Source organism: Styela clava, chromosome 13, assembly GCF_964204865.1.
Source record: "Styela clava chromosome 13, kaStyClav1.hap1.2, whole genome shotgun sequence".
Classification (NCBI taxonomy): Eukaryota; Metazoa; Chordata; class Ascidiacea; order Stolidobranchia; family Styelidae; genus Styela; species Styela clava.
The window spans coordinates 19,944,712-19,972,560 of record NC_135262.1 but is presented as its reverse complement, the minus strand read 5'-3'; the positions used below and the strand labels follow the sequence as shown (position 1 = coordinate 19,972,560).

Genomic DNA, 27,849 nt, shown 5'->3' with positions numbered 1-27,849 from the left:
CTACTGACCCACAGAGCAGCTGTAAAAACAGCTCGAGCGTATCGACAATCGAATTGCGATTATAATTTAAAAAAGCTGCTTCAGACGAGATACGACGCTTCGCGGGCAGGTTCGTGCGGTCTAAATAGATGTTCGTTTTTACGAAGAATGCTTCGCTTTCAAGCACGGAAATCATGTTGTTTGGCTTTGCCACTAATATAGAGTAATGAACGAAGCTAATCTAGTCAGCAAGTGCTGTATTTTCTGTACCAGGTTAGCATTTAGGACTTGAGTTGAAGGTCCGGCGGATAAAATAAGGTACGGTAACGTCACTATAGGTTTTATTCATTTCCCACTGTCAATTCTATCAGGTGTTTAATATCTACAGATGTATAATTAGAGCCTAAGACCTCTTCAATTACTTAGAAGCTAAGGCCACTGTACATAGTCTAGTTACCGACCTACCTGTACCGCTGGTCGGTTACCTTGGATTTACTGAAAATATCGGGATGGATTTGCAAGCAATTGTACGTGGATTTAATTGTCCGATAAACGAAGAGCAGTCGTGGGCAATCTCTCATCAATATGCCAAACAATTCGAAGAACTACCACACGTTGAGGATTATCCATTAGCTAATACGTTGGAATCAATATATATCAATATCGACGGAGAAATATCAATTAGAAGCACTGAAAGAACTAAAAGCGAACGGGAGGTATGTAAGATATTCATGTTGGTGGATACTTAAGTATTTACTTTTCGAAATCAATCATAGGAATTCTCTATTTATATTGTTTATAAGGATTTCGAAACTTATTCGTGGAAATCCCTTTTTTAGCTTTAGGCTAGATTAAAACCTTTTTTTGGTGACCTTAGATATCAGATTATGAGAAACGCAATCATGTTACTCGTCTACAAGATATTATTATACTTTTGTGAAACTGATGACTTACCAATTTAACAATACCTGTTATCAGAAATAATATGATCGTACGTAACCATTTTTTTACTAATTATCGTACATTTCTATTGGAGGCGATAAATGAAAACAAACACGGCGTTCTCAGCATCTCTGTCTTTAGAATACTTTTGTATGACTCGAAAGATACAGAACGCATTCTAATTTTAGCCCGAATGTGACCGTGTTGAAATGAGGTCTTGTAATTATCAGAACAAGATGAAGCCCATTACGACATCATTGATTTTTCTGTTTTAAAGGTTATTTGTGATGTTATGATGGAATCGAATCTGCCTAAACTTGAGCTGAAATATTATTTCCAAACTGCATTTTCCATTGCTTGCGCGTTGTAATGGACTAGGATTTACCGCTTCTTCAGATTTTTCATCAGACTATAATATATATTATTAACGGATTATCGCCATGCTAATGATTTATTCGACAAAAAAATGTGTTTGATGATTGGTGATTTATAATCGGATATGCGTTCATGAAGCAACTCGGATTGATCGTCATGTAACCGTGCTAAAATATATACAATTGTGTATCAGGGATTAAACCTAAATCTATTCAATCGTCAATAATTATCCAACGTTGTACCATATTGGATCTTAGTAAGTACATGTGCAAGTTCTGGAAAATCATGTCTGTGAGTGTGACTGCACAGTATGGTCGAGGTTTTGGTAAATACGGCTGCATCACTTATTCTTATATTTTAATGTTCTAGCGCTAATTGTACAGTAGAAAGTGAAAATTGCCGCTTTCGTAGCTGTGAGTATGAGTGTAAAGACTAATACATGTACGCCCATGCCCTTTGCCCGAGGTTATTACTACACCTACTAATTTTCTTGTATAGACAAATTATATTATAAAAGGGGTTATCTTCGGGCCATAGAAAGATAAACCAACTGGTACACTTTATTTCTCTACATGATTTTGAATTACTCAATTTTCGGGATCAATTTCGAGTGACAACGGTGTCAGTTAAAGATTTTACATTAACACTGGTGAACTATATAATTGAACAGCCAATTTGTTCGTGACTCGATTTGAACTCTCATTTGATATAAACAAACGGTAGACGGGATTTCCCACAATTTATTTGCTGCCTAAAAGAATGATTTAAATAAAGATTTAATTCTAGTCGATGTATCCCGGTCCCTGACCTTGTATCAGTAGAAGTTGGGACTGAAACATTCCTTAGATACCTAGGGTTGCCACCCCGCGAAATTAACCTACGCTCAGCCTCGGACACGAATACTTATTTATTTTTTATCATCAGGCGCAAAACCTTGAATATCCAAATAACTTTAATTGGCGTTCATCAATTTCATAAGCGCCCTTTTCTGTTAATTTTATTCCACCTGTATAGTGATTAATCTAAAGCCAGATCTTACGATAAACCCGATACGGATCCACATACAACAATACAGCTATGTGTGTATTTGAGTTGATTCTTCAAATTTACACTTGATTTGTGACAACAATCAGTTTCCCACTAAACGCCTTTATTTGTGTTATCATGACAGTCGTTCAATTTAATTACTATTGTTATGATAACATACCCTCATGCTCTAATCATCAATTCATCAGTCGTTCGGATTGGTTGGCGTTTAAAAACATAGGCAGCGCGGGAAACTGCTTGTGGTCGTAAACCATATTCAAACAATAACATCAACGGGCATGCTTTATATATTTGCGTGTGATTAAATAACCACAATAAGAATTTGTACGCGAATTTATTTAATGGTTGAAAATCGAAATCCAGTATTCGTCGACTGGACAAAATCAACGACATGTCTTAATATGAGTATGACAGGTCCTGAATGCCCGCTAGGCTTAATGATAGGTATGATGTCATCATCATATGGTACATATAATGATCATTGCTCGCTATGAAAAACTTATCATCGAACGTTGTCAGTAGTCTACTAAAAACAGGTTTATAGAATCGGCGGCTCTAACAATTAAATATATATCCTATGACCGGTAGGGGGTAGGTAATTCATCATCAAAGTAAATTACTTTCAATGTTCAGTGCCATTGAATCTTACGCAAGTCTGGAATTTGAGCAATTATTGCGCAAACTCACCTGCCGTCTTTAAGCAAACATTACCTCACCCCTTTGTGGCTGTTTTGTTAAACGCCCAAAGCTGAAAATTGTTATTCTCGTCACGTCATGATTCGTGGATTACCACTAAAATTTAGAGAGATTTCAATTAAAGTGATTGTAACTTGATTTTGCTTTAAAAATTAATGATTGATTGAACTACTCCATACGATTGTGATCGCAGTTCGTCTCCTTTTGGTTGACTTCTCGCCTGATAATTCCACGATAGGCTCAACCACAGTGCGATGTAAATGGTCGCACTAATCAACTCAATCAAGATGCAATGACTCCATCTTTACTGATTTTATTTTACAAGAAATTTGCTGAAAAAGTGCGCTTCGGATCAATTTGGGTATCGTGAAGGATTATCCTAAAAATGAGAAAGAAAACTCAAGCAGCGAAGAAAGGCACTCAATATTTCATCAATATTTTAGATTAGCCATGTATTCGGAATTTGCTTCTTGTGAGACTGAACCCGGGTTTTATTTTGGATGCAAATTTCCCCAATCATAATTTCTGTGATGGCCACCTTTTATTTTCTCTTATCTTTATCAATGTGAGCCGTTGATGTTATAGTCATTTTCACAGTACAGGAGCCATTATCAAATTAGAATTGTTAATTTTTTTAATATTTCATTTTAATCAACTCAAATTCGCCATCTCCGTGCTCTTCTCCTTAGCCAGTCATGATATACAATGTTTATCACATACAGTGGACCATGTTCGTATCAGCATGTAACGAATTGCGCCATGAAATATCACGAGATTATATACCATAAGTGCAAACAGATTTTGCCTCGGGATTAACTCGATAATAAATATCGATGCGCTTCTAATTGCTTTCTTTTATTCCATCGCATGGCTAATTTCCTCCTCAGTTTCTAATAATGTGTTTAATTGGCCACCACTCTGATTACTAACTTTGTCTGGTGGGTTATCAAGGCCCATAATTTGCCTGTTCTTCTGCCCTGCGTCAAATGCATCATGTGTTCGTATTTTTATTCGAAGTACTCGGATTTAACCTTGCTATTATCACTGCCTTGTTTGTATGTTTTCACATCAGGCGTTGTTTGGTTTAACTATGGAATTTCTTTGATTGCATATTTTATCGACTTTGAACGAAGAAACGAAGTGTTAGGGATATCGATTTGCGTCATCGACTTCACACTCTATTAGCGTTCTTAGTTGTTTTTCGAAAAAATGCGATTTGTACAAAAAGTCGCATGTGACTGCCAAACCATAGACTTGTCTACGCAATACGCATACCAGCAGAACACCTGCCGAAGCCACCTCGCAAGTCGCAAGTATTGACTATGCGATGCGATAATCCAGTTACTAATTAAGCCTTTGCCGGAAAATAAAATAATAAAGTTTCCGGGTTAAATCAAATATGATCAACAAGTCCACATTAATAAAAAGCTGTGCCTGTTTCTCTGATGACCCAGAACCAAAGGATACACTTTCAAATAAAAATATAAGCCCCCGTCTGACCACAGTCTCAATAATTCATGAGTCTTCATGAAAAATGTGGAATCCTAATTTCCAAGTATTTTAGGTCATGCCGAGGTCACATGAGATGTCCATCCTAAATTCGAATAAATTCTTCACAAGTTCCAAGCAAAGTTGCAATACATCACTCAAAAAATATTTTATTAAGCGATGTTAATTATGAGGCAGATATTGCAAAAAAAAAAACAGAGCGACAGTTCTTTTCAATGATTTTTATTAGTTGGGGGCAAGTACCAACTGCCCTAATCAATACCGGCGTCAGATGCAGATCCGTAGAACATAATGTGAAATCGATTCTCAAAGCTGATAAATCAGCTGGGTAGTTATTAAAATTACTGGTCTTCGATTTCCCTTTGTATAGGTAGCGACTATTATTATTCAAAATCGGCCACCAATATCAACAGTAAATGATGTTCTATCGATCAGCTGAGCAGTAGCATGATATACCCAGCAAGTTTTCTGACTTTTCACCGTGTACACTTCACTGTCGGCCATATTGTTTTATCGTAAATCAGATATGGTATGCAGGCGGCAAACGTTGAATCAAATAGTTCGAGTCGAGAATTTACTCGAAAAATACACGAAGCTCCGCAATTTACTGCGTTTTAAATTTTAATAATGCAAATGTCTAAATACACATGTTTGAAAATGTGCGACCATGAATTTTAATCTTTTTTTGTGAGTGACAGCGACTGAAATTTGTTTATAAAATATGAATGACGATTAGTGCTCAAGTACAAGAGGGGAAAATGTTATAACAATTCAACCTCTACAAGCATGATGTTGTGTTCAATTACAATGACATATTGGCGCCTAACATATTGCACTATGCTTTCAAGTTGGGTTTCTTTTTTGTGTTGTCAATCTATTATCTTTCGAGAGGAAAACACTTTTTGGGTGTGTATTTGTCTACACGTTGCGACCATAGGATCTGTACTAGACTATATTATTTTTTTTTTTTTTTCAGATGGTTGAATCATTCGGAGGAGTTGTGTTCGATGCTCTGCAATACGGAACCACCGAAGATGAAGAACACCCTCTTTCATGCGAGTTGGAAAGGCTTGTTAAAAGAATGGTATATACCTACGAAGGCGTTCTTTCCGAGGAAGTCGATGAAGGATATGAAGGAGAGCATCGATCATTGGATCACGGTCCATGTACATGGGATGTTGTAAAAAAGGTTGGTGGATTTGACATCAATTTTACCTTTACTTTGTGGAACGGTAGAAATCGACATTTATTTTTCCCACTTTTCATTTTAATTATTGCTCTGCTGATAATTTGTTTATGAAATGCTCCAGGCAAGAGTGGAGAATCACTTCGCGGAATTACGTTACTTATCTATAGCTTTAGTACAGTATTGTAAACGATTTAAAATAATACAACACTCTGACAAAGGATAATTTAGTATAATGCAAATGATGCGCATTTATAACAGGATAAAATAAGATTTTCAACAACCCTAGCTTACTAAGACACTACCCTTTCAATAGTTTGATTTTGGAATTACATGTTTCAATTATACTGTATATATAATTTTCTGTACGTTCTATATCGCCATATAAAATCACGACTTCTGACAGATTTGAAACAAGTATCAAATTTAAGTAAACGCGAAACAGCTTTTTGGCTTCATTTTCCATTATATCTGCTGTAGTTTAAATTCTGCGCCTGTCTCAAGGGTTCATTGCAAGTTATCTATTATATTGTATAGTACAGGTTGCTTTTTACTGTAAAATTTTCTTCATTTTTAAAGAAATTAAAGATCATGCAATATTCATGAAGTGTCGAGACACGGTCCAATAGTTATCTTTTTTGGTCCAGAACCCTTCCCCAATGGTGGCCAAATCTATTATAATTTAATCACAACCTGCTTTTTCAATTAACTGCCAAACTGCTGCAACTTAAGAATAAAATTAAACTTGTATTGGATGGTGAACTATGGATAGATGCGCCTGATACCTTATTTTATATATCTACAAATATATATGCTTTAAATAAAATACAAGATTATGTTAATTTGCTACATTCACATTTCTTCTAGTCTTTGTTTCTTTTGGTCAGTGTACATATGTGTGTGTATGCCACTACAAATTTTTGCTTTGATAACATTAGCGATTCAGGTTGAGGTTTACAGTCTTAATCATGTTATCGTTGACTAATAGATTTGCTCATTTGTTGTATACGCGTGCTGATTTTGTAGGTGAAATCTTCGAAACTTACTTATTGGTTCGAAATTTGTATTTGTGAAATGATGATATTCTGAAAGCGTTGTCGAAGTTTTACACTGTTGCAGTCGTTGAATGCACTTCCTTGTCACACTTGAGAGCTGGCTTGCGTTGATCACTGTTTAGCTTGCATAATATTATGTATGAATTAATTGCCTCGCGCACAAAAAGATCGATTTTTGCTGTGATATCGCGGTCCTGGCAGAAGAAATTGGGTCGATTGCATTCCGTACGTTTACGGCACCAGCACAGTAAATAGAGAATAGGCTGTAGTGCAGGCAGCGATGTTTTCCGTAAGTGACGGTGACGTCACAATTGTTGTAGAATGATGTTCTAAGAATCTAAGGCTAACGTTATGTCAGCTAGAATTTCTGATCTTTCTAAACGTTTTGCTTTGCAGAAGAATAGGTGTTGTATTTTACCTTTATTATGCGTCACCAAAATATTGGTATGATTTTGATAACAAATAGGTAGCGAGTAGTCTGGCGCAATGGTGACAAGTAAAGAAATCAAACTTTACCACAAGGAGAACCTACGCAAAATAATAGAGCACTTGAGTTGGCTTAAACGGAGGCTAAATTTCTTACTGTTGTCAACTAGAACGAAACGACTGAAAGCAAGCAAACGACTTCGAACCTTTCTTCAAATATCTGTCAATTCCACGCGGATCTTATCCTACTGTGTCGTCGGTGTTGTTGGAATTTTCTGTCTTTGGCTTGTTGTAGAAGCAGTTGGGAAATTATTTTTAGCATTTTCTATTGGGATTATCACGGTTCTTGCTGTAGCGGAGTTAAATGACAGACTAGATCGATTTTATGAACGCCACTCAACTATCAGCGTTCCTTTACTGGTACGGCGATGGCATATAGTTGTATTACCTAAACTATACGAGTAGGAATCCTTATATTATAGAATTTACATTTTTGTTTTGTCTTTTCAACTACCTCGGGTTTCTTTTTATTGTTCACCAGCGTACATACGTACATCACATAAGACTATAAAACGTTGAATGTTGAGGAGGCTTTTTCTCTAAATTTACTATACAAGATGTAACACTATATAAAAATAAACAAATACCTATATAGGTTTGTCTTTCGTGTTTTTGTATACGACTAAGTTAAAGATGTCGAAAATCTAGTGTGAAGACCCCATCAAGAACTTGTATGGAAATAAGAGTTTCCACATCGCTTGCTGATGGTACTTTATGATCTCCCGCGGTGTAGTAAACATCCGGTTCATGAATTTCAAAGCATAAAGAAAACACTTTCACTAAAATTTATTCAACGAGACAGAATGGCCAATTACTCAAACAACTATTATTCATTTGTGTGTTTGGAGATAGAATTGCTAAAACGCAATTGTTTGGCATGTGGGCAATATTGTGTAGCTATGGAAACGAAGCAGTTTTTTCTGTGGTTTCAAACGTCCAATGAAATACCCATAAACCAATTGCTTTCATGGCTCATACTTGTACTATCGAAATATTTTATCATTGAAAATGTTACTTTCTATTCAGATATGTGCAGAACACCTCGAGCAACCATCTCAAGCTGATGATCATTATCTTGCTGTATGTCGAGCTCTCATTAGTGAATCGCTGGATTTGAAAAGGTTTTTGAGTCAATTGTCTTCAATTGATGAAGTGAGTGGTCGTTTTTTTAAGATAATGAAGTCTATTGAAATGTTACAATAATTTAACGTTTGCGATCAGAACACTATCATGTCATGAGGAAATTTATTGTAACAATTTCTAATTTTATTACGGCTGTGATGTGCGCTTGTCGTACTTTATGAATGAGTGAGCCAGGATTTCAAAATGAAAAAATTCGACTTGCATTGTGCTAACTATTTGTGACTGATGTACAAAAATATTCTGCAGTCGACTCTGCATAGCAGTCGCATTCAAAGCTATCTTTATTAGCCCCGTAACGGAAAATAATGAGCAATTTGCATGCATTTATGCTCAATATTGCTAGTCATTATTGCAGGTGTTCATAAAAGTTAAAATAATTTTATTTTTTCAAAATAGTTAATTTTTACTGAAAAAACAATAAAAATAAATTATTTGATCGCATAGAAAAAAATTCTTTTTGTGCCCCAACATCCGACTAAAACAACTTCTCGGAAATGTTAGTCATGATGCACAATTAAATAAATTCTTGTTGACCCGGAAGTCACGCTTCAAAAATAATATAATCTTATTTAATTACAGATCTCGCGATAATAAGCACTTTTAAAACCATAACTGTTGTTTAATTCACATGTTAATTTACACATGTTAACCCATAATTTACATATATGACCAAGTTATATATGTCTCAGTATCTGCATTCTGCAATCAATTAAACTTATTATTTTATGTTATTATTGTGTACCGTAATTCCCGCAAAACCATTGTGGGCATCCCCGACAACGTAAAATTATAAATGCTCGCAAACGCATATTGAAAATTATATCTTGACAGCGGCGTCGATGTATTGCAAGGTATATCACTTTTTGTTATATTTTTCTATATGCCTTTTGTGCGAGATCAAAACTTCGTGGCATATTCAAACAAAATCTCGTTCTTACATCCATCATCCGCCGGGTAATTATAAGCTAACTTGTTATTGAGCAAAAAGACAACATTCCATAATTAATATATGGTGTACATTGGAGGTGGCATAACATCGAGCAGTTGAGGATCAAGTGTGCTTATTCTCACAACGTAGTGTACTCCAGCACATCAAAGTGACTGCTAACTAAACGTTGGTTCATGTGATCGATCGATTAATGATAGTCATATTTCGTCGAATTATAACTGGTATCATGGTATGTATGGTAGCTTTGCGGATACAGTCTCACAAAAAGCACTGTATAGTGTATACTGTATACTATGAAGTAGTATTTTAAAACAACTCTTTTCGCTAATATAAAATGTACAGCCGAAGATTTTATATCAATTTAAATTTCGATGATTGTCGCTAAATGAAACCTATAATAAAAAAAATCTGAGATTCATGGAACTAGTTCAAGTTTAACCACCGTATAAAGCCTCGTTTCGCTCTGACGACTCTACAAAGCAATTTTCGGTGAGCCTCCGAGATAAAGTCTCTATTACACACGAATTGCTAATTTCATTATCAATGACATAGTCTTACCAAAGAATGAATATTTACGCGAAACTTCGGTGGATAAGTGTCTTGTCGGCGTAATGCACATTAAAGAATTGTTCTCTTCCGAGGACAAAATGTGTAATCGTAGATTGAATAATTATTTTCGGGACGTTGCCCCTCAGCGTTTGTGGGCGATCGTGGTTGAGAAGCCGATGTTATCAACAGTCACTCGGGAATCAACCAGCAACCTGGACGCTATTAAATTATATACTATATCACGGTTGCGGTGGGTGTGACAAATTACCCATCTATTATTATTGTCGCTTGGGTGAACTTGATTAAATGGTAACTGATAAAGTGATTCGACTGTAATATTTTATTGTAAATATTTTTAAAAACAGGATGTATCCGTTGACGTCTTTATTTCAAATATATCTACGCTTAACCCTATATTCCCCGACAATCTTAGCCCATTTTGACACCCCTAATTAAAATTGTCATTTCTGTTTTTTTAATAAAATTACTCTTCCTCATGAAGGGCAATGAAATGTTAGACTATCCTCTGATTAATGACTGAACCAGTACACGCCAAATACATCTAATATTTTCGTCGTGCCATTCACCTGTATCTTTGTCACTTACGGTAATCAATAAATGATGAGGAACCCGAAGTAATAGAATACAAATATTAAAACCGAATACTCTTTTCGTGTCTATCGTTGAATCGATTTTAATTTTGGATTCTGATTCACCATGAAATGAAACACGTCAGAAAAGAAAATCTACGGATCAGCGCCTCTCACTTCTCACTTAAAATAAATATTTTTCTGACGATATTGAAATTCGATATTTCGTTATTTTATTGTTACCATTTATATACACTCTTTCTATTTCTAGACTTTAAGAAATCTGTCAAATGCAAACAACAACAATGGAAACTCGGACGAATGTGATGAAGCCGAGGATATTCTCAAGTTAAATTCAACCGAATGGGTTCGTATGTTTGAAAAACAAAATTTTAAAACTCCAAATTTCCGATTCTTCTTTAATTTCAAGTTTTCAATTTCACAATTTTGTAGGCACATATATGGACTCAAGTCGTCAGTGATCTACGGTTCGGTGTAAAACTACGAAAGGTCGAAGGTCACGAGAGAAACATCGAATACGAACTAACACCCTACGAAATTCTTATGAAAGATATAAGGCAAAGAAAATATACTTTAAAAAAGGTACTAACGGTTTCGCTGCATTTTGTAGCTTGAAATAGCTTTTACGAGTGCTCAATTTGAACTTGTTTGCTTCTCTTACGCTGAACAATGTGACACTGCTTGAATTGTGGTACAGAAACGGTGTTGTTTTCTTAGTTTTATTTTTTAGTTTTCAAATGCATATTCTTAATTTATGATCGCGAAATAGCCGAATCCAAAACAAGTTTCGTTGTTTACTCTTCAGATATAAAGCTTATTGGAAATAACGTCATAAGTACCAAGTGTTCCATTTTCTTCCTAATTTAATCGAGAAAATTTTGATCATTGGGTAAAGGTCCCGAGATGCGTAATAGATATTGACGTCAAGACGTATCATGAATATTTTATAATCTTATTTCACCGACCCGACTTTTGCCAACTCGTACTTCCCGGTAAGACTTCATATCAGGACAGTTTTCACCGGGTACGAACGTTTAATTTGCGTGAAAGGAGCGAGCTTGAAAGAGAAGTCCGCATCGATTTGTTGAAAACAAATTCTCACCGTAGATGATAAAGTTTATTGTGGATGAATTCATATAGTCTGTTGTGGGTTATGGTGATTCTGTGTAGTCTATTAGAGTAACTTTATTTAAAACCCTACAGGGAAAAAATTACTTATTCGTTTATTGAGAAACCAATTGAAAAAATGAGTAATGTATAAAAAGTATATCAGTTGAGGTTACACGAGACTAACTACCTTTCCTTGCTCTGTAGTGCATCCGTATGCTTATAACGCAAGGTATAAAGATGACTGGGTACTCCTGAAGTATGCGCACCAAGACGTCGCACAACCTGAACCCTAACCTGGTACACAACCTGAGTTTAGGTTCAGGTTCGATGACTGTCCTATTTAATCCAAGAGGCTTGCTGTTGCTGCTCAGTCAGCACACTTGGGTCAGACGAAACTTTACAGAAATAGTATGCGGCATGGCGCTTGAATATTTTTTCCAATGTAAAATCAAGTAATTAGTAACAGTAGTAGCAGTCTGAATAAAAACCATATACAATGTTAGTATATATTTGATGGAAAATATTAGTTTTTTTTTCATTGACAAATATTGATTTCGATTTAATTTGAAAATGATATTTTTTAGATCTCTATTGACGGAGAAATATCTTCTAAAGTAAAGAGCAACGCCCACGATATTATTTTGGATTATATCAAATCAGGGCCAACGCTCAATCCGGTAAGCCATTTTGATTTATTTCACCGAGTTTTATTTTACATTTAAACTTTCAAGAGAATTCCTGAAGAAATTTTAGTTTGCCTCAAATCTGTGTGTATTTGAAATTTACATTTCCGAGTTGGCAAGGTAATACCTTACCTATAACAAGACCGAATGAAGTACTCATGTTATAGCTTTCATTTCATGAATTTGAATAGCGAGAATCGACTTGAATACTTAATAAACCCGACTAATACTTGAATTCCCTTTTTCTTTTTGGGAAAATGTTCATTCGTATCGCGTTTATCTAGCATTAAAAAGTAATAATTAGCTGCTTTTCGTAACCCAAGTGTAAATAACTCATAAGAATAGCATTTGGCTGCTTTTCAGCTGGTTTGAACGTTGAATTCGATTACTTACGATTAGAATTTCGTAATATTTTCCAAAATAAGAAAGCTATTCATGAAAATCTCTCCTACATGAGTGCTTTTTATTTCATTTTCAGATTGAGGAACGGAAACTTGGTCCTGCGCCTCCTCGTTCAAAGTCCTTACATGAACGACTGATGGAAGAAATTCAGGGTCCTGTTTCGCCTCTTCGACGGGTTGGAATTCCTCGTGACTCGCCTATCCACAAGTCCCTTGCAGCCATGATGGAACCCGAATTTCAACACACATCTATGGTGACTTCGAAATCGTGCGAATTTGATAGTAAGTTTTTTTTTCGATTTCAAGACCCTCGAATCACTTAAACACGAGGGCTCGAAATTTATAACTTGGCAAGTCCAGCTGCGGTTAGTGGGCGCGGTCGATTTCAAACGTGCCCAGGCGTGACATTCCTAAGGGGGCTCAAAATTTTGGAATGTGATTCATGATACGCTGATTGCGTATGCTTGGTGTACTGTATATATCACGTCAAAAATATAAATATACATAATTGTGCTTCGCCTTATATTGCTCTAAAGACTAAATTTCTGCTCCAAAAGATAGATAATGATGACCGCACATAATCATAAAAAAGGAAAATAGTGAAAAAATATATATTTGGGGGTTCTGTCATCGCGTGAACAGCGGATGCTGATCATAACGGATGGCAAAGCAAGAACCAACTAAGCTTCTGCCTTTTTGAAGCTTAAATTTTATTACCCAGACTTGTTGCATCTGATTTCATCATGATAGTTAGGCGGGTATAAATTATTTAGCGCTTGATCTCGCTTGCGTTTCGGGTTTACACCAATCACACAAGTCGCCAACGTCACTTTAGCAAGTGAGTCAGATTGGAGCAGTCCGATTTTTCGTCGAATATTAAAAACTGGCATTGTCGGTTGTGACTTTCGTAAGATACGTGTTAAGGCGAAAATGTTATTGATTATTTGATAAGAAATTTCAGTTTGATTGTCACTCAACTCATTAGCATATCGTTTACCGTTTAGAGTTTTGCTCCGTCAGTCCATTAGAGACTGCACTTCCTTTTTATTCCGTAATTGATGCCGCCTTTCATCTAAAGTCGTAAAATGACCTTCAATAGTAACCGGTGGCGGTTTGGTTTTATTTGGTTTCCGCAGCGATAACTAGTTTGATTGGTATTGAATATCTTTAAAACTAAATACTACGTAATATAAACATGCGTACATTATCGTGCCTCTTAGACATACACTCGCACAACAGTTTAGAAGTGTGATTTAATTCGTGTATAAATCCCAGGTCATAAGTGGACCTTCAATTCAGGCATTTTTAATTTAATATCGCTCCTTGGTGTCATGACGGAACAGATAGTATAGCTTCAACCACAAAAATACGTTTAGAACAGCTGTTCCTAAACTCTTTGTGTCGCGCCGAATTGTCAAAAAAAAATTCACGGCGCACATACACGAAAAAAATTGCTGCCTCCATTTCATGATCGTTAATGTGTGCTTTATACTTTTTGAAGCTTGTAAACATATAGGCCCAAAAAATATAGGAAATGTCAACTTCTTCCTCATCTCTAATTTTCCTTTGAAATCGTAAACAAATCGCAGATAAAGAAACTGCAGTTCGCGAAATTGCAGAACTAGTGTATTGTTACAATACAGGCACACGCTACATAACAGGAAGTAAACGAAAAAGAAAGGTAAAATGAATTGATTCATATACACAGCATTTAAATAATGGAACAATAAAACATTTATAATTAATACAACGTAAAATAATCAATAATACACAAGTCTGTTAATTTTCGGGGCGCACTTATAGCAAATCGCTGCGACGCACTAGTGCACTTCTTTCGGGACCGCTGGTTTAGAGAATTCATTCTTCTACTCGTTTATAAATTATCTGAGGCAGCACTGCGTGCTCCGATTGAATCAATTGTTGACAACTTCAGGCCATATAGGGTATAGTCTTATTTAATTTTAAGTCTTTTAGTGTAGATATAGAAAGTATTCATTATATGCAGATTACTTCTAATAACATTTAATAAATTAAAAACGTTAACCTGACATTTGTTGCTGATTTTTTATCTTCTATGTCTTTTCCCCATGCGAGAATCCAAATTTTTTTCTCGATTGACTGAACATGTAGTTTTTTTTTCATAAAGTTGCAAATAATTTGAATGTTCATAAGTTTGTTAAATTACATGGACGAACCTTTTTTGATAAAAAGATCCCTAAATGAAATGCGATTAAGTTGAACTCTCGTAGAAGCTCTCGACAACCTGACAGAGACGTCGATTTTTAAATTGCTAGTTATCTTCGGCTAGTTTTTCGAAACTGCCAATTTTTTTCTCCAAATGGCAGACATAATTCGCGTTTATACAAGTGTATTTATGCCTGTCCAAATTTGACTGATTGTACCCCGATTCAATGAACTGACAATAACAAATTGTATGGTGCGTAAAGTGGCACCCTTGGAAGTCAAGTCTACACGCGGCGTTATAATTACATCCCATAAATGTTTCACTTGCGTTGCTTTTACGTAAAAGGTCACTCAGGAATGCAACAAGCATTTTATAATAATATCACAGTTCAAGTACCATGTCCCTATTTGGATAGTCTCTATGTGCCCTATACCAATTATGTTTCATTGTGCATAACATTGCTGCTGAAGACGATAATTTTTTATGTAAAAACAGTAATTTTATATAAACTATTAAATCTGATTCCGACTTTCAATTGCCTGTTAGGCATAATTTGGGGAACATTTTCTATAAACCGTGATTATTTTCGTTCTAGGTAGCAGAAAAGTAAAATCGGACATCATCAAAAGACGACTCGCAGCACCAACGCTGGAGGAAATATTAAGAAATAACGTATCCACAACCACAACAGATGATGAGGTAATGCCTATTTTGTTGTTCTCATTTTATGGTATCATTGAATGCATGAGCCATCAACATCATCTTATACTTTCAGACAACCCCAACTTCAGAAGACGACAGCAGTAGCTTTGCAATCGATTCAATTGCGACAGATGATATGAGTACTACCTTCAATGATGATTCAATCACATCACTTTTTGAAAGACATCATCCGAAGTCAAGACCGTGCTCTCTGCGATCTTCTGGTAAGATTGATTCAAAACTTTTCGAAGTTCTGGCCTGCTGGGTTACAAACAAATATAGTTCACACAATTACGAAAATTTGGTTCTTCAGTGAATAAATGAATCCAAGTTAACTGTAGTAGAATGAATGGTTTCCATATTCACTCCGGCGCCCCTGAGGCAGAAACTATAATCATACATTCAAAACAATAAAAAATGTATCTAATCTACCCATGCCCATGACTGTTGAAGTCAGCAAGATCTCGTATTTAAAGGAGAGTTTAGTTATACGCAAGTATGGGCATGCCAGTTAAATTAGTTACGATTTATGATCAAATGACGCGAGTCTCAAGTCCATGTGTACCTGTCACCAATAAAACTGTCCTGGGAATCCCACATAAATTACAACGTTTGCGAAATATATGGCAATTCAAACATGACACAGCGACGTTAACGATTTTGTCGCGCGTCTAATATGATACTGGAAAAATTTTTCGAAGTGTTTTGCCACGTATAACTCATAGATAAAATTGTGTGTCGAGAATTTATGCTTTTTTGCAAGTCAAAACTTAATTTTTAACTAGATATGTTATACGTCGTCCTCCCTAAAATCAATATAATTACATTTGGCATTTGAATGATGAACTTTTGTCCAATTGATCTCGCCATCAATAAATATACCACGATATGAGTGATTACCACTGTATTAAGAAATCTTCAATAAAAGCCGTTATCCTTTATCGTGATTGTGAATTTTGTCTCATTTCTTTGAACTGTTTTGAACCACTTGCCCTAATTCAAAAGAAGATGTTTATGAATTGTTACATGTGATTCTTCTGGTATAAAAAAAATTACTTAGGTTTGTCTACGAGATTTATATGTCCAGCCAGCGAAGTTTGCCGGCGTCTTTATCTCGAGTAATTTCGTTCGACTTTGCGCTCTTAGTCCTGTTGTTAATCCCTTGTGAAAATATCAATAAATCTATTGATTTGTATTATTAATCAACTTTCATTGCCAATGTCAGACATTTTTTAAAATCCTTTATCTTTGTTTTCTGTCGATTGATTAAATTTATAATCTTATCTAAGTGGGCTGTAATATGAAGAAATCTACCAATACTTGGCAATACTTTAATGTTCATTTAACAGGAATGTTGTGGGTTGAAAACTGCACCTTATTTTTATTTGTTAATTTTCCTATTTGGAATCAATTGAATATTTTTTTGAAGGTACTTCTGGCGTGTCGTCCGGAGTTTTAGAAGAACCAGAAGCAACAAATTTGGAAAATCACGGCAAATTCCAACGCAACACTACCACTGTGAGACGGAAAAAAGGTGACTTATCACATTTGCTCTATGTTAAAATATCGCTCTACCACAAATTATAACTAACTGTAAATATATATATTTTTTTTTCAGTTTTATCAGTAGATCTGCCGAGTCCGATTTTGAGCACCACTCCCGGTTCATCAGTAGATCCAGCACATTATCACAAATACTCTTCAAGAAATGGCGTCCGTCGTGCCACCAGTATGTGTGCCCCGCGTACTGGCGCTTTGGACGACCGTCGCGTGGCATGGCGCGAAAGATTAACAGGTCCGTCACAAAAAGTTATCTTCGAGGAACGTGATGATCATTTGTTCCCACTACCACCCCCAGCGGGCTCAAGTTCTCCTCTAGCGAAAAGAGAAAAAAGAGGCAGCTGGGAGTTCACCACACAGGGTATGCGTGGATTACAACGTACTTCTTCGGACAGACGTCCACATGGACCAATGATGATGCATGTAAGTTTCGAGATTTGTTCGAATATTTGTACATATTTTAGCAAACATCCAATTTAGGCATCAACTATCGCATCTTCGTTTCTTTTGCAGGAGAAACTCAGCTACCCTGTGGAATGTGTTGGTTTAACTGTCGAAGAATTGATGCATATACGTGAGGTTTTAACGCGAGCGGAATTAGAAAAATATCAAGGCCAGGCGGAATTGTATTGCAATTTGAAATTTGGAAAAGTAAGCTGTAACTTTATTAAATATATTATAATTACACCTATTTGTACAAATTGTCTAAGTGAAGAAATTGTAATGTTCGGGCTTCGGGGTGAGATTCTTCCTCGTGCACAGGGCAGTTGTTAATTTACGGTCCAAATGAAACTGTTCGAGTTGAATTTCATTTATGGCTCATGCTTGACTCATTGACGTTGGCATGGTGATAATAATGGTTAAAGAATTTTATTAATTAGCAAGTCTGTGTGTTTCTAATGAGAATATTTAGTATAGACGGTTTACAAATAGCATTTGTTTGTTCACTTGCCGTCTGGTAGATCACTACATATACGCCTTGAAACTACAGTACTTTATGCAAGTGGTGATCTTCGAGTCCAATCGAATGCGCCTTCCGTCAGGATCAAACCAACCTTTCATCCCGAGTGTTGTGGTGTTTTATGTGGTATTAGCAGACTATTTGAAACTTAAGACTTCATAGTTTTGTACTGCACAACCAGCAAGGTATATCTCATCCCGCCTCTAATATGTGCAAAAATATTACTCTGATATCAGCGAATGAAGATGATAGGAATTGAAACATTCAATGTTTTGTTATTAATAATTGCAATAAAACCGTTTTAAGTAATTTCAAACTTGCATGGGCATCATTAGTGAAACGTTGGGAGAAACATTATTTTTGAAGGAGTTTTCAGTGTTTTACTCATTTTTTTGTTTGTAACAGGTGTGTTTCAATTGTCGTATTCGAAAATTTTCTTTGTTCTGGTGGTCCTTCTCTTGTCAAATATGCAAACGAAAGATTTGTTCGAAGTGTATGCGGAAGGTGAATATTTTTGTCTGTATCGATCAAGTCGATGTAGTTTCTAAAATTTGTTCATAATTTCGATCGACTAATGTTGTATCCTGCAAAAGAATCTCAATGAAAATATCAGTTTACTATTTGCGAGGTTGTACTGGGGACTTTGACCGAATTTGCTAAATAAAAATAAAGTGCGTTGCCGCGTCCCCGTTCGTTAACTACATCTCCATGAATTATTATTATACCATTCAAGATTTGAAAATTCTCACTATATTGTTGCCTCTCCTCATATGAAAATATCCATATTTCTAGGTTCGCACACCAACGGATGAGTATTTACATACACCCGTGTACACCTTGAGTCCACCAGTTAATCCGCTAGGCCCTTTCAAAGCCGCATTCAATACGGAGAACACCAAACCACAAGCTACAAGGTATTTTTGTTTATCGCATGTTATTTATTATAACTAGCAAAAATCAGTGGTGCTATCATTATAATCGCACATAGTTCCTATATCATCCACCTTCAGCTCTGGTAGCCACGAAAGAATATATATATATATATAGTAGAAACTCTACCTACGAAAGGCTTTTTTTCGTAAAAATATTGCTTCGACTAACGTAGGATTTTCTACATACGAAAACCGGAAACAAAAAACGCGTGTAGTGATATTTGTTTATTTTACGTTAATTTAATGCAGTGCTTGAAGTAGCAGGGATGTCCAATTCGAATTTAATATTCGAATATCGTTTTTCGTGTTTATAAGAATACCGGATATGGCACACATATCCTAGCGCCGCCGTCCACGTTTTGAGTTAAAACATTTTACAATAATTTCATTTTTTATCGTAATCGAAGGCGGTCGTGTGCGGCTCGGAAATAAATTGCAGTCGGCATGAAAGGTTTTCAATTAGCGTCGACTTGAAGTGCTTATAACACGTCAAAGATGTTTTTGATATTTTATAATTATTATCGCATATTTCAATTTAGTCGAGATAATCTGTGCGGCCTCGGCAATAAATTTAAAAGCAAATTGTGTGATTTGTGTCGTAATTAATTGTTTTCGTTCTCAGTTTCGATTGAGAACCGAACACAACGGAAATTTTTTCATTTTTTGCAATTAGGAGCGTATAAAATGGCTCTCAAATATTATTTAGTATCTATCGCGGATTTTATCGTTATCCCGGCGTCATTGATGACACTATCGTTCAGTTGACGGTATTTTTTTATAATCAAAAATAAAAATGTGACAGCCGACATGAGATATTTAAATCAGCGCCGACTCGAAAAATAAAACTCATTTGGCGGATGTAAATTTGGAATTGGGTTCACTCATTTGATTATGACGATGATCGCGCGTAACAATATTTCCGTTTTTCTGAATCAACGAATTGTTTCGTGAGCAAAAGAAAACGGAAAAGCAAAACAAAAAAGATTAAATTCTAATTTTGAATTTCATGTGCGTGTGCTCATTTCCGTACATTACGTTCTCTCTCAGCTGTCAACGTTTAACGCCTTCTCTCGCCTCCCACTCTCCACGGTCTTCGCTTAGCCTAGCCTAGTCGGCGAACGCCAAAGGTAAAGAAACATACCGTTCGTAGTTTTAATTCGGTATTTTATCTGTTCTTCGTCTCCCATGTGTACCTTCTCTATTTATTATGTAGTAATCTAATTCTCACATGTATTTGTTACGGGTTTTAACCATTATCATAATTTATACAAATACGTATTATGTCCGAGTTTTGTGGGGGCTTAGAACGGATTAGGCCATTTAAAGGTAAAATGCGTCCCTACTTACGGAATTTTCTACCTACGTAGTGGCTTCCGGAACGAATTAATTTCGCACGTAGAGTTTATTCTGTATATGTTCTGATTTCGATACATCGTCTTGATGAATATTCTAATCATGCTAGGCACATGTAATATGTATATAAATTAGATACATTCGATAAAGGAAATTCTTTATTTTGAAAATGGTTTGAATGGTTTTATTTGAAAAATAGTTATTTTACTCGAACAAAATATGAGATTTGGTTAACACTGAAAATTGTAGGAAAACAAATAAAACTTGCTTATCTTCATTTCCATATCCTATCTATTCCTATTTTTTTCAGTTTTAAGAATATATATACAATAAATTGGGCCAATTTTTATATTGCTTATGAATGTAGATTTGTTTAATTGAAATGTTGAATGAAATTTACTGTTTCTCGGTCTTATTATAAACTTATTTTGGATGTTAGGATTTCATCAAGTACATCATCAAATGTCCTTCGAGAGAAAAATGGCGTTTATGATTCTAACCAAAAGCGCGCCACCTTGCAACAACAGGAGTCTTCGTGGGGTTTGGGATTCAAATCACGAAAAATGGACGTTTGCGAATCTTGTTGTGAACTAATATCAAGAATTGTTCATACAACTCGAATTGCAACGAATCACCGCACACCGAGACCGACGTGGTTGGATAACTCAAATAACGGAGCTTGTGCTTCCAATAATTTTGAGCGATACATGTTTGCGCGCCCTTCAGCCAACCGTTTCCTCAAGAGATCAACATCTTCAGTGACCATGAGGACTTCATACCTTCAGAGGCCGATGGGGTCGTCATTAAGCACGCAAAATTTCAGAAGACTGAACAATGGTGTTGACAACATCAGGGAAATCAATGCTGATGATTAAGTTATTTCATTGAAGTGTCGGCTGAAAATAGTTTAAAATGGCTTTAAGGCTGCCATCGGTCAGTCCGGATGTGTCCATGTGACTATAATGATATTATTCGTCTTTCTGTCTCTATTTTTCTTATACTGGTGTATTTAGTCAATCATATATATACGACATTTTACCATTTAGTGTTTTCCTCTTTCCATGAATTTCATTCGAGCGTACTGTACTATTTTCCCTCGGTTAAAAATTAAAATATCAAAATCTTCTGAAATCTGGATAAGGCCGTTCCACTCCAACTTCATTTTGTCAACTGAGTATACGCGCAGCTTAGCTGGTCTGAATTGCGACGCAATTAAACTTAGGATACATTTTATTGTTTCTGTATATATGTCATTACTATCCTATGGGATTTATAATTCATATTCGTATTTATTTTAATTTTGACCCTCCAAATATGAATATATATAAGACTAATTCCACGAGAAAGTATATATGCTAACGTAATCAGCTGGTAGCCTGCTGCTGCATTGTTCTGTTAATTATTTTTCAATTCGATTTCCTTGTTTTATTTTTGCTTTCGTTTCGTTTGTTGAATCTACTGTAGACATACGTTATGTTCTGATTTTAAGAGATTCGTGAATGATGGGTGACATGTTTGTTTGGACTGGAATTTGAGTCTTTCAATAACATAAAAATGAAAGCTTAAACAATGCAACACACTTTTACTGTCCCTTGCCTGTTATTTCAACTAGATCGCATCATGTTTAATAAAAAATTCGCATTCGCAAGATCTTTTGAGCTGAGGCCGCGAAGGCTAAATCGGTGCGGAGACGACCAAACTAACCCGAACCGAGGCCGCAAATTACCAACTAAGTTGAATTTTGGCATATTGTTGGGTGTTGAACTGTTCATTTGTAAATTTGCCCAAAGAGGCATTTTTAAAATCAAAGTTGTTGCCACGGTAGAATCAATGTTTTAACCGATGGTGAGTCACTGCGATTCCCACCTTTCAATTAACTCTTTATGATAAAAAAAAAACATCTGAGGCGGGGAGTGACCATTGTTAGATATTGAATAAAGCACAGCAAGCAGATAATTATATAGGGATACAGAATCAAGTTTGCTTTGCCGAAAAAAATCGTCGGATGATGGAATAAAATATATGCAAATTGCCAAGGCCGTAACTGGAGCGATGTTTGGTTATACCGATCCCGACGAAATTGACTGCGGCGTTCTGACACACTTTCTAATTCAGTATTAAATGAGAAAACGACGGACTTTGTAAGTCGCACACGTCAGCGGAACTTCGTGCCCATATATTTGACCATTGCGGTCTTCACCAAATATGAATTACGTACAGTATGCAATATATACATCGTGCCGAGTCCACTAAACGCGCACGTCAAACTGCGGTAGGGAATAAATAAACGTAGATAAGAGAATGACCACGACTGGATAGGAAGTTTTTTAAGTGACCCGATCGGGGTCTACGGTGGTTTTAATGAAGTCGTACATGGTGCGAAATCAAAGTAACGATAACTATCCAGCTTTTAAAATACGTGAAAGCATGATAATACCCTTATACCTTGGACACATTAAGTATAAGTTATTCATAGAATTACCTCAAAATAGCAAAAAGTGCATTGCTTTTAAGGTTTTTAACTGTTGAAGAACGCTTATTTCTGCTTTCTTTTTTAATCAGCTGATGCCTTTGCTTTATTCGCATTCCTGGCCTTGATGACTTTAACAGCAACAGTCTGTCGCATGTCGCGGACGACGAAACGATCTCAGTATATTTAATCAAATATACATTTCATTTGGATGAAAGGGTTAACGCATAATAGGTATGATAATTTTTCTGTCCCATCTCATACCATTTTATCCCTGTTCTATCCGGTGGGATTCTCAGTGAAATACGATTCAATAAAAATTAAGATTTAGCGTCTAGTGAATAGGACTACATGTACAAAGAGACATGCAAAACGACAAGTTCATTGATTTGGTTGGCTTTGAAAATAAATAGCATATATATGACTAGCAACAGAGCTATGCTTATATATATGGACATGAATTTCGTAACGAAATGTTTTATCATAATTCCCCCAAAATTATACGGTTTCCTGAGTAGCCAGCGGCCAGCTCAACTTACTAATGCCTGTATCAGCTCCTGTGAAGATGATCTATGCTACATTATCCAGTTTTTAAAACCGTATTCCCACGAGTAAAAAATATTACAGCAAAATTTTGGATGGAATATCAGATCTCGCGGCATTCATAGAACATTCAGTAATAGAGAAAAGTAATAGACTGCTATTGAAAAATAAAATCTTTAATTACACTGGAAGTAATTGGTCCAGTAAGTAAAGAGAAAAGTGGTCCATAGCGCCATTCCGTGTTCAATAACTACGGCAATTCACTTTTATTTCTGTTTCTGATTTACTCGCAAAAATATGAATTTTCTGCTCATTAACTGTTACTAATTCTATTACTCCGGGCGAGTCCTGAACCATTCTCTTTATTTTCATTTTACACGCAAATCTGATGTAGGGGAAGGTTGGGACACTTTTTTCTTTATCAAACTTTCAGCCGTTCATTCTGCACAATCACTTTACTTTGCGAGATTAATGGAGAGAGGGGTAAATGTAGTTTTCATTTAGGGACTAAGAAATCCTCTCGCAACACACATTTTACCACAAGATTGCTTTGAAAAACGTTTGTCAAGTGTCCCACTGTACCCCACTTGTGGGGCACATTCGGACAGAACTTGCGGCACAGTTGGGTATTCTGTCAAAATTCAACGAAGTATGGTCCTAAAAATAAGCGAATAATCAGCATTATCATCTAATAAATAGGGGGACCTGATTGAAGATTTTTGTTAACCAAAATATGTAGATATTTTACAAAAAATATTCGTAAACAAATTAAAATATATATTTCCTTTTTCGAATCTGAATCTGGAAATATTTTTGATTCTCGAATATATTCCATATTGGGCCATGGACCGAAAGATACCATAATATTACACAAAATATACCGCATCTCTTGGCCTCTAAGCACTTATTGTATCAAACACTGCCGAATTGTGCCCAGTAGGGCATATCCCACTGAACCCCGGTTCATTGTTCCTCATAGCAAACAAATATTTTCAGACCATCCCTCGGCTAAATTGGGAAGGCGCATCCACTCGCCAACGTTATGAATATTTTACAGTGGACTGAAACTAAAAAAAAATATTTGACGCTGGTTTGTCTTGTTGGAAAGGCCAAAGAAAAAAAAATGAAATCGTGAAATTTTAGTTTCAACCCCCCAAAACCAATTTAACCTCTTAGCTCGCGTCGCTTTACACGGCCGTTGTCCGTTTGCGTGGACGTTGTAACTCATCGAAAGGCGGATTCAAACATTGAACTGCAGACCGCATTCCGGATATAGTGCGAGAGCTGATTTTTGTGCTGAACCAGTCGCACTGAATAAACGCTCTACTGCAGCAGATGCCACAGGTACGACAAAAACAATTTTTGCACCAGCTTTTAGCAGTGGGGACCTATGTTCATTCAAATGGGTGTCTCAAAAATTTCGAGTCTAACATGTCCCATCGGAAACACAAATGTGTGTTATCCCAAAACGTTTTGCGTGGTAGGCCTAATTCCATTCTGATGAACAAGCCTGACTCAAACGGATGCCCAAGCATGCTTGCAAAAGTTTACTCGTCCTATTTTAGTTGGCAGTTTTAAGCTATGCCTTGAAAACTAGGTATATATATATATATATATATGAATAAAATATCTCGGGGCGTTCAATTTCGTTATGGAAAACTTTTAATCTGATTGTATTGATCAAAAAACAATTCTACTTAGTTCTTTTCAAGGGCAGCTGCTTGAATATTTCAAAATAAAACGATATATTATATAAACCTGTTTGTACACGCCAACTCATAACAAACTTTCAAATTTATCCCAAAATATCTCGATAGTAATTTATAAAAATTTCTTTTATCGGCAAAGTTCCAAAAATGAAACATTTTTTGTAAGGTTGGTTTAGAAATAGCATCTTATGGTCTTTCAACGCTTTCCGTGCGCGCACTGTTCGCTTAGAACTCGAGCTTAGTTTAAAGAACACATTCAAAACAACAATATTTGGAAATCATGAATGGCAAAATGAAGCATAGCTAAGTAGTTGATGATCCGCAAAAATTTTGCAATTTTTCAAACTGTTGATACTTTTCATCATATGTATATCCATTAATCACGTTCTCGTCGTCGTCACTAAAATAGAACCCATATAGCTTCCTTTTTCTTAGTATGGGAAGGTTGGGACACTTTTTTTTACATTTTTTGAGCTACCTAATCTGCACATTCTTTTGACATTGTGGGGCTAAGCAGTGGTTTTAACCTGGGTGGAGCTGTTCCAGGGGTTCGGCAAAGGTCCTCTGAAAAAGTTGCATATTATGAGACTTTTTTTATCAACTTGCCTACTAGTTATGCAAAATTAACTATAGTTCATCTCAGATATTCAAACTTACACGTTCAACAACTAATAAATTAGCGTTGCTATGTGTATAGCTTTGCGCAGATATAAATTATAGTGGATCTGTCGGTGTTCCGCCTTAGATTCCAGTACATTTTATCGAAAACTCAAATCTTCGTAGATGCCGTATACTTGGGTGTACTTATCTATGATATCTACATCATGGCTTACAAATATCTTAGGTTGTTACGACAAAACAAGGAGTTTTAAGCTGAATATTTGCGTGACCCTTTGCGACAAGGAATACTACATTGCAGAGCTTTGCCCGAAATTATCATGATTCATTCAGGACGACCTCGACATAGCGCCGAGTCATATATATATATATATATATATATAGCAGAAAACCGGGAAGGCACGGATTGGACAAGCCAACCTTGGTTCGATTCCAGAGGCTTGGTAATAGTTTAAACATTTTTTATACTAGTGTGGGCATTAAAATTAGCTGTAAATCCTATTAATATATCCTCTATTGGTCTTTGTTTCTAATATTAAAAATCGTTCGACTCATTAGAAAACTTGCACTTTGTTTCCGGCATTTTGATGATTCAACGACAGTACAGTTGGGTGTTAAATTAACACATGGTTCATACCCCATATCATGATTAGGGATAGCGAATTCGATTACAGAATCGATTCTGATGCACTGAAATCGATTCTCGAGTTCGAAACTTGGATTGCAAACAATGTGTAACGTTTTGTGGCAATTCCTTCACATATGTATAAACTGCCTCACTGCTATGTTGAGTTGCTACGATGCCGCAAACTTCACTGTATATAAAATATATATATATATATTCTGCTAGGAGGCTTTAACGTTTATTTATTTTAAAAATCTCTGTGGGTTCTGAGGGATTCGTTTTTTTTTGTGCGATTTTGTTTCCTGTGACAGATTGGATACCCATATACTACTTAGTTTCGGCCTTATTGTCCGTCCAGAATTTGAACATCGTGCTCTTGTTTGATTTCATACGTTATTGCTCAGGTGGGTATGTTTTTTCGGTAAGAAATGTCGAGGAATTGAGATTCGGAATCGAGAATCGGAATCGAAAATTTAGGAATCGGATACGAATCGAATACTTGTAAGTACTCATACCTGACATCCTTAATCATGATTCATGACATAACAATTTTTTTGTCTATCTGAACTAGTGAAGTGAGACGCTAATCAATGGTAAATCGGCTGCCTCCGTAAAAAAAAAACAATTTTGTGATATTATCAAATAGAAAAATTATTTATGACTGTCATACTGCAAAACCGGGACATTTAAGTTTATCGCCGGGACGGCGGAAAAACATGCTAAAATCCGGATTGTCCCGGCTAAACAGGGACGTATGGTAGGTCTATATATACCCTATAGACACGCCACTGTCGATAGGTCTATTCACGGAGCACTGCTGTCATATTCGACCTGGTGCTTCTGTGGTTGTTTTAAACCTAAACCAAATTCAGAAAGAACATCCAAAATGAATGGCTTCCAAACTGCAAACTCCTTTCCATCGAAAAATGTTGCGTCACTGTGCTCATCTTCGAAACTTGTTCACTCAAAAAAGCTTTCAGTCGTTGAACTCGGTTGGCTGTGAGTTCTCACTCGTTTAGTGTCAGTATAATACAAGACACGAAAAAATTTATTATTTGAAGTTGTTTACAAGAACTTAAGTTAAGTTCTTAATTCACTAGTTTGCTGTTCCCTGATCTTATTTTAATTCAATGCTTTAATTATCGCTCCAATCACTATTTGCTAACATGCAATCCTACACTTTAATGATTCATTGTCGCAGTAGCCGTTGGAACATCAGTAATCGCCCGTAACTTCGCTCCGATATCAATCTCCTATGATCTATACTGTGTCAATGGTGAGGTTTTCGTTCTTGGGCGCGTAGGAAAAAAAACATGACTCATATATGAGAAAAAATGTTAGAAGTTGTTCCACAATGGTTGCAGGAAAGTCCAGTCCGAGGCGATGTGTTGCATCTGAACTTCAATAATGTCAAAAACTCTTGACGCCATTTATGAAGCTTCCGAGCATTTGCTATACTCTCCAAGGAGT

The 27,849-nt window shown here is 36.0% G+C and overlaps 1 protein-coding gene across 3 annotated transcripts; it reads left to right on the top strand.

Moving 5' to 3' along the window:
- Positions 1-342: 342 nt before the first annotated feature.
- LOC120332281 (protein spire homolog 1-like) lies at positions 343-21,991 on the top strand. Of its 3 annotated transcripts, none has more exons than XM_039399489.2 (15): positions 343-695; positions 5,525-5,737; positions 8,302-8,427; positions 10,778-10,873; positions 10,960-11,109; positions 12,222-12,314; positions 12,799-13,003; positions 15,502-15,605; positions 15,682-15,832; positions 17,038-17,142; positions 17,227-17,591; positions 17,682-17,819; positions 18,535-18,633; positions 18,922-19,043; positions 20,854-21,991. In XM_039399489.2, exons 1-15 carry the CDS (start codon positions 489-491, stop codon positions 21,287-21,289), a joined length of 2,610 nt encoding a protein of 869 aa, XP_039255423.2. In that variant the 5' UTR covers positions 343-488; the 3' UTR covers positions 21,290-21,991. The 3 variants fall into 3 exon arrangements, with proteins under 3 accessions (XP_039255423.2, XP_039255426.2, XP_039255424.2); XM_039399492.2 differs by lacking the exon at positions 343-695 and adding an exon at positions 5,308-5,454; XM_039399490.2 differs by lacking the exons at positions 343-695; positions 5,525-5,737 and adding an exon at positions 7,202-7,635.
- Positions 21,992-27,849: the final 5,858 nt, after the last annotated feature.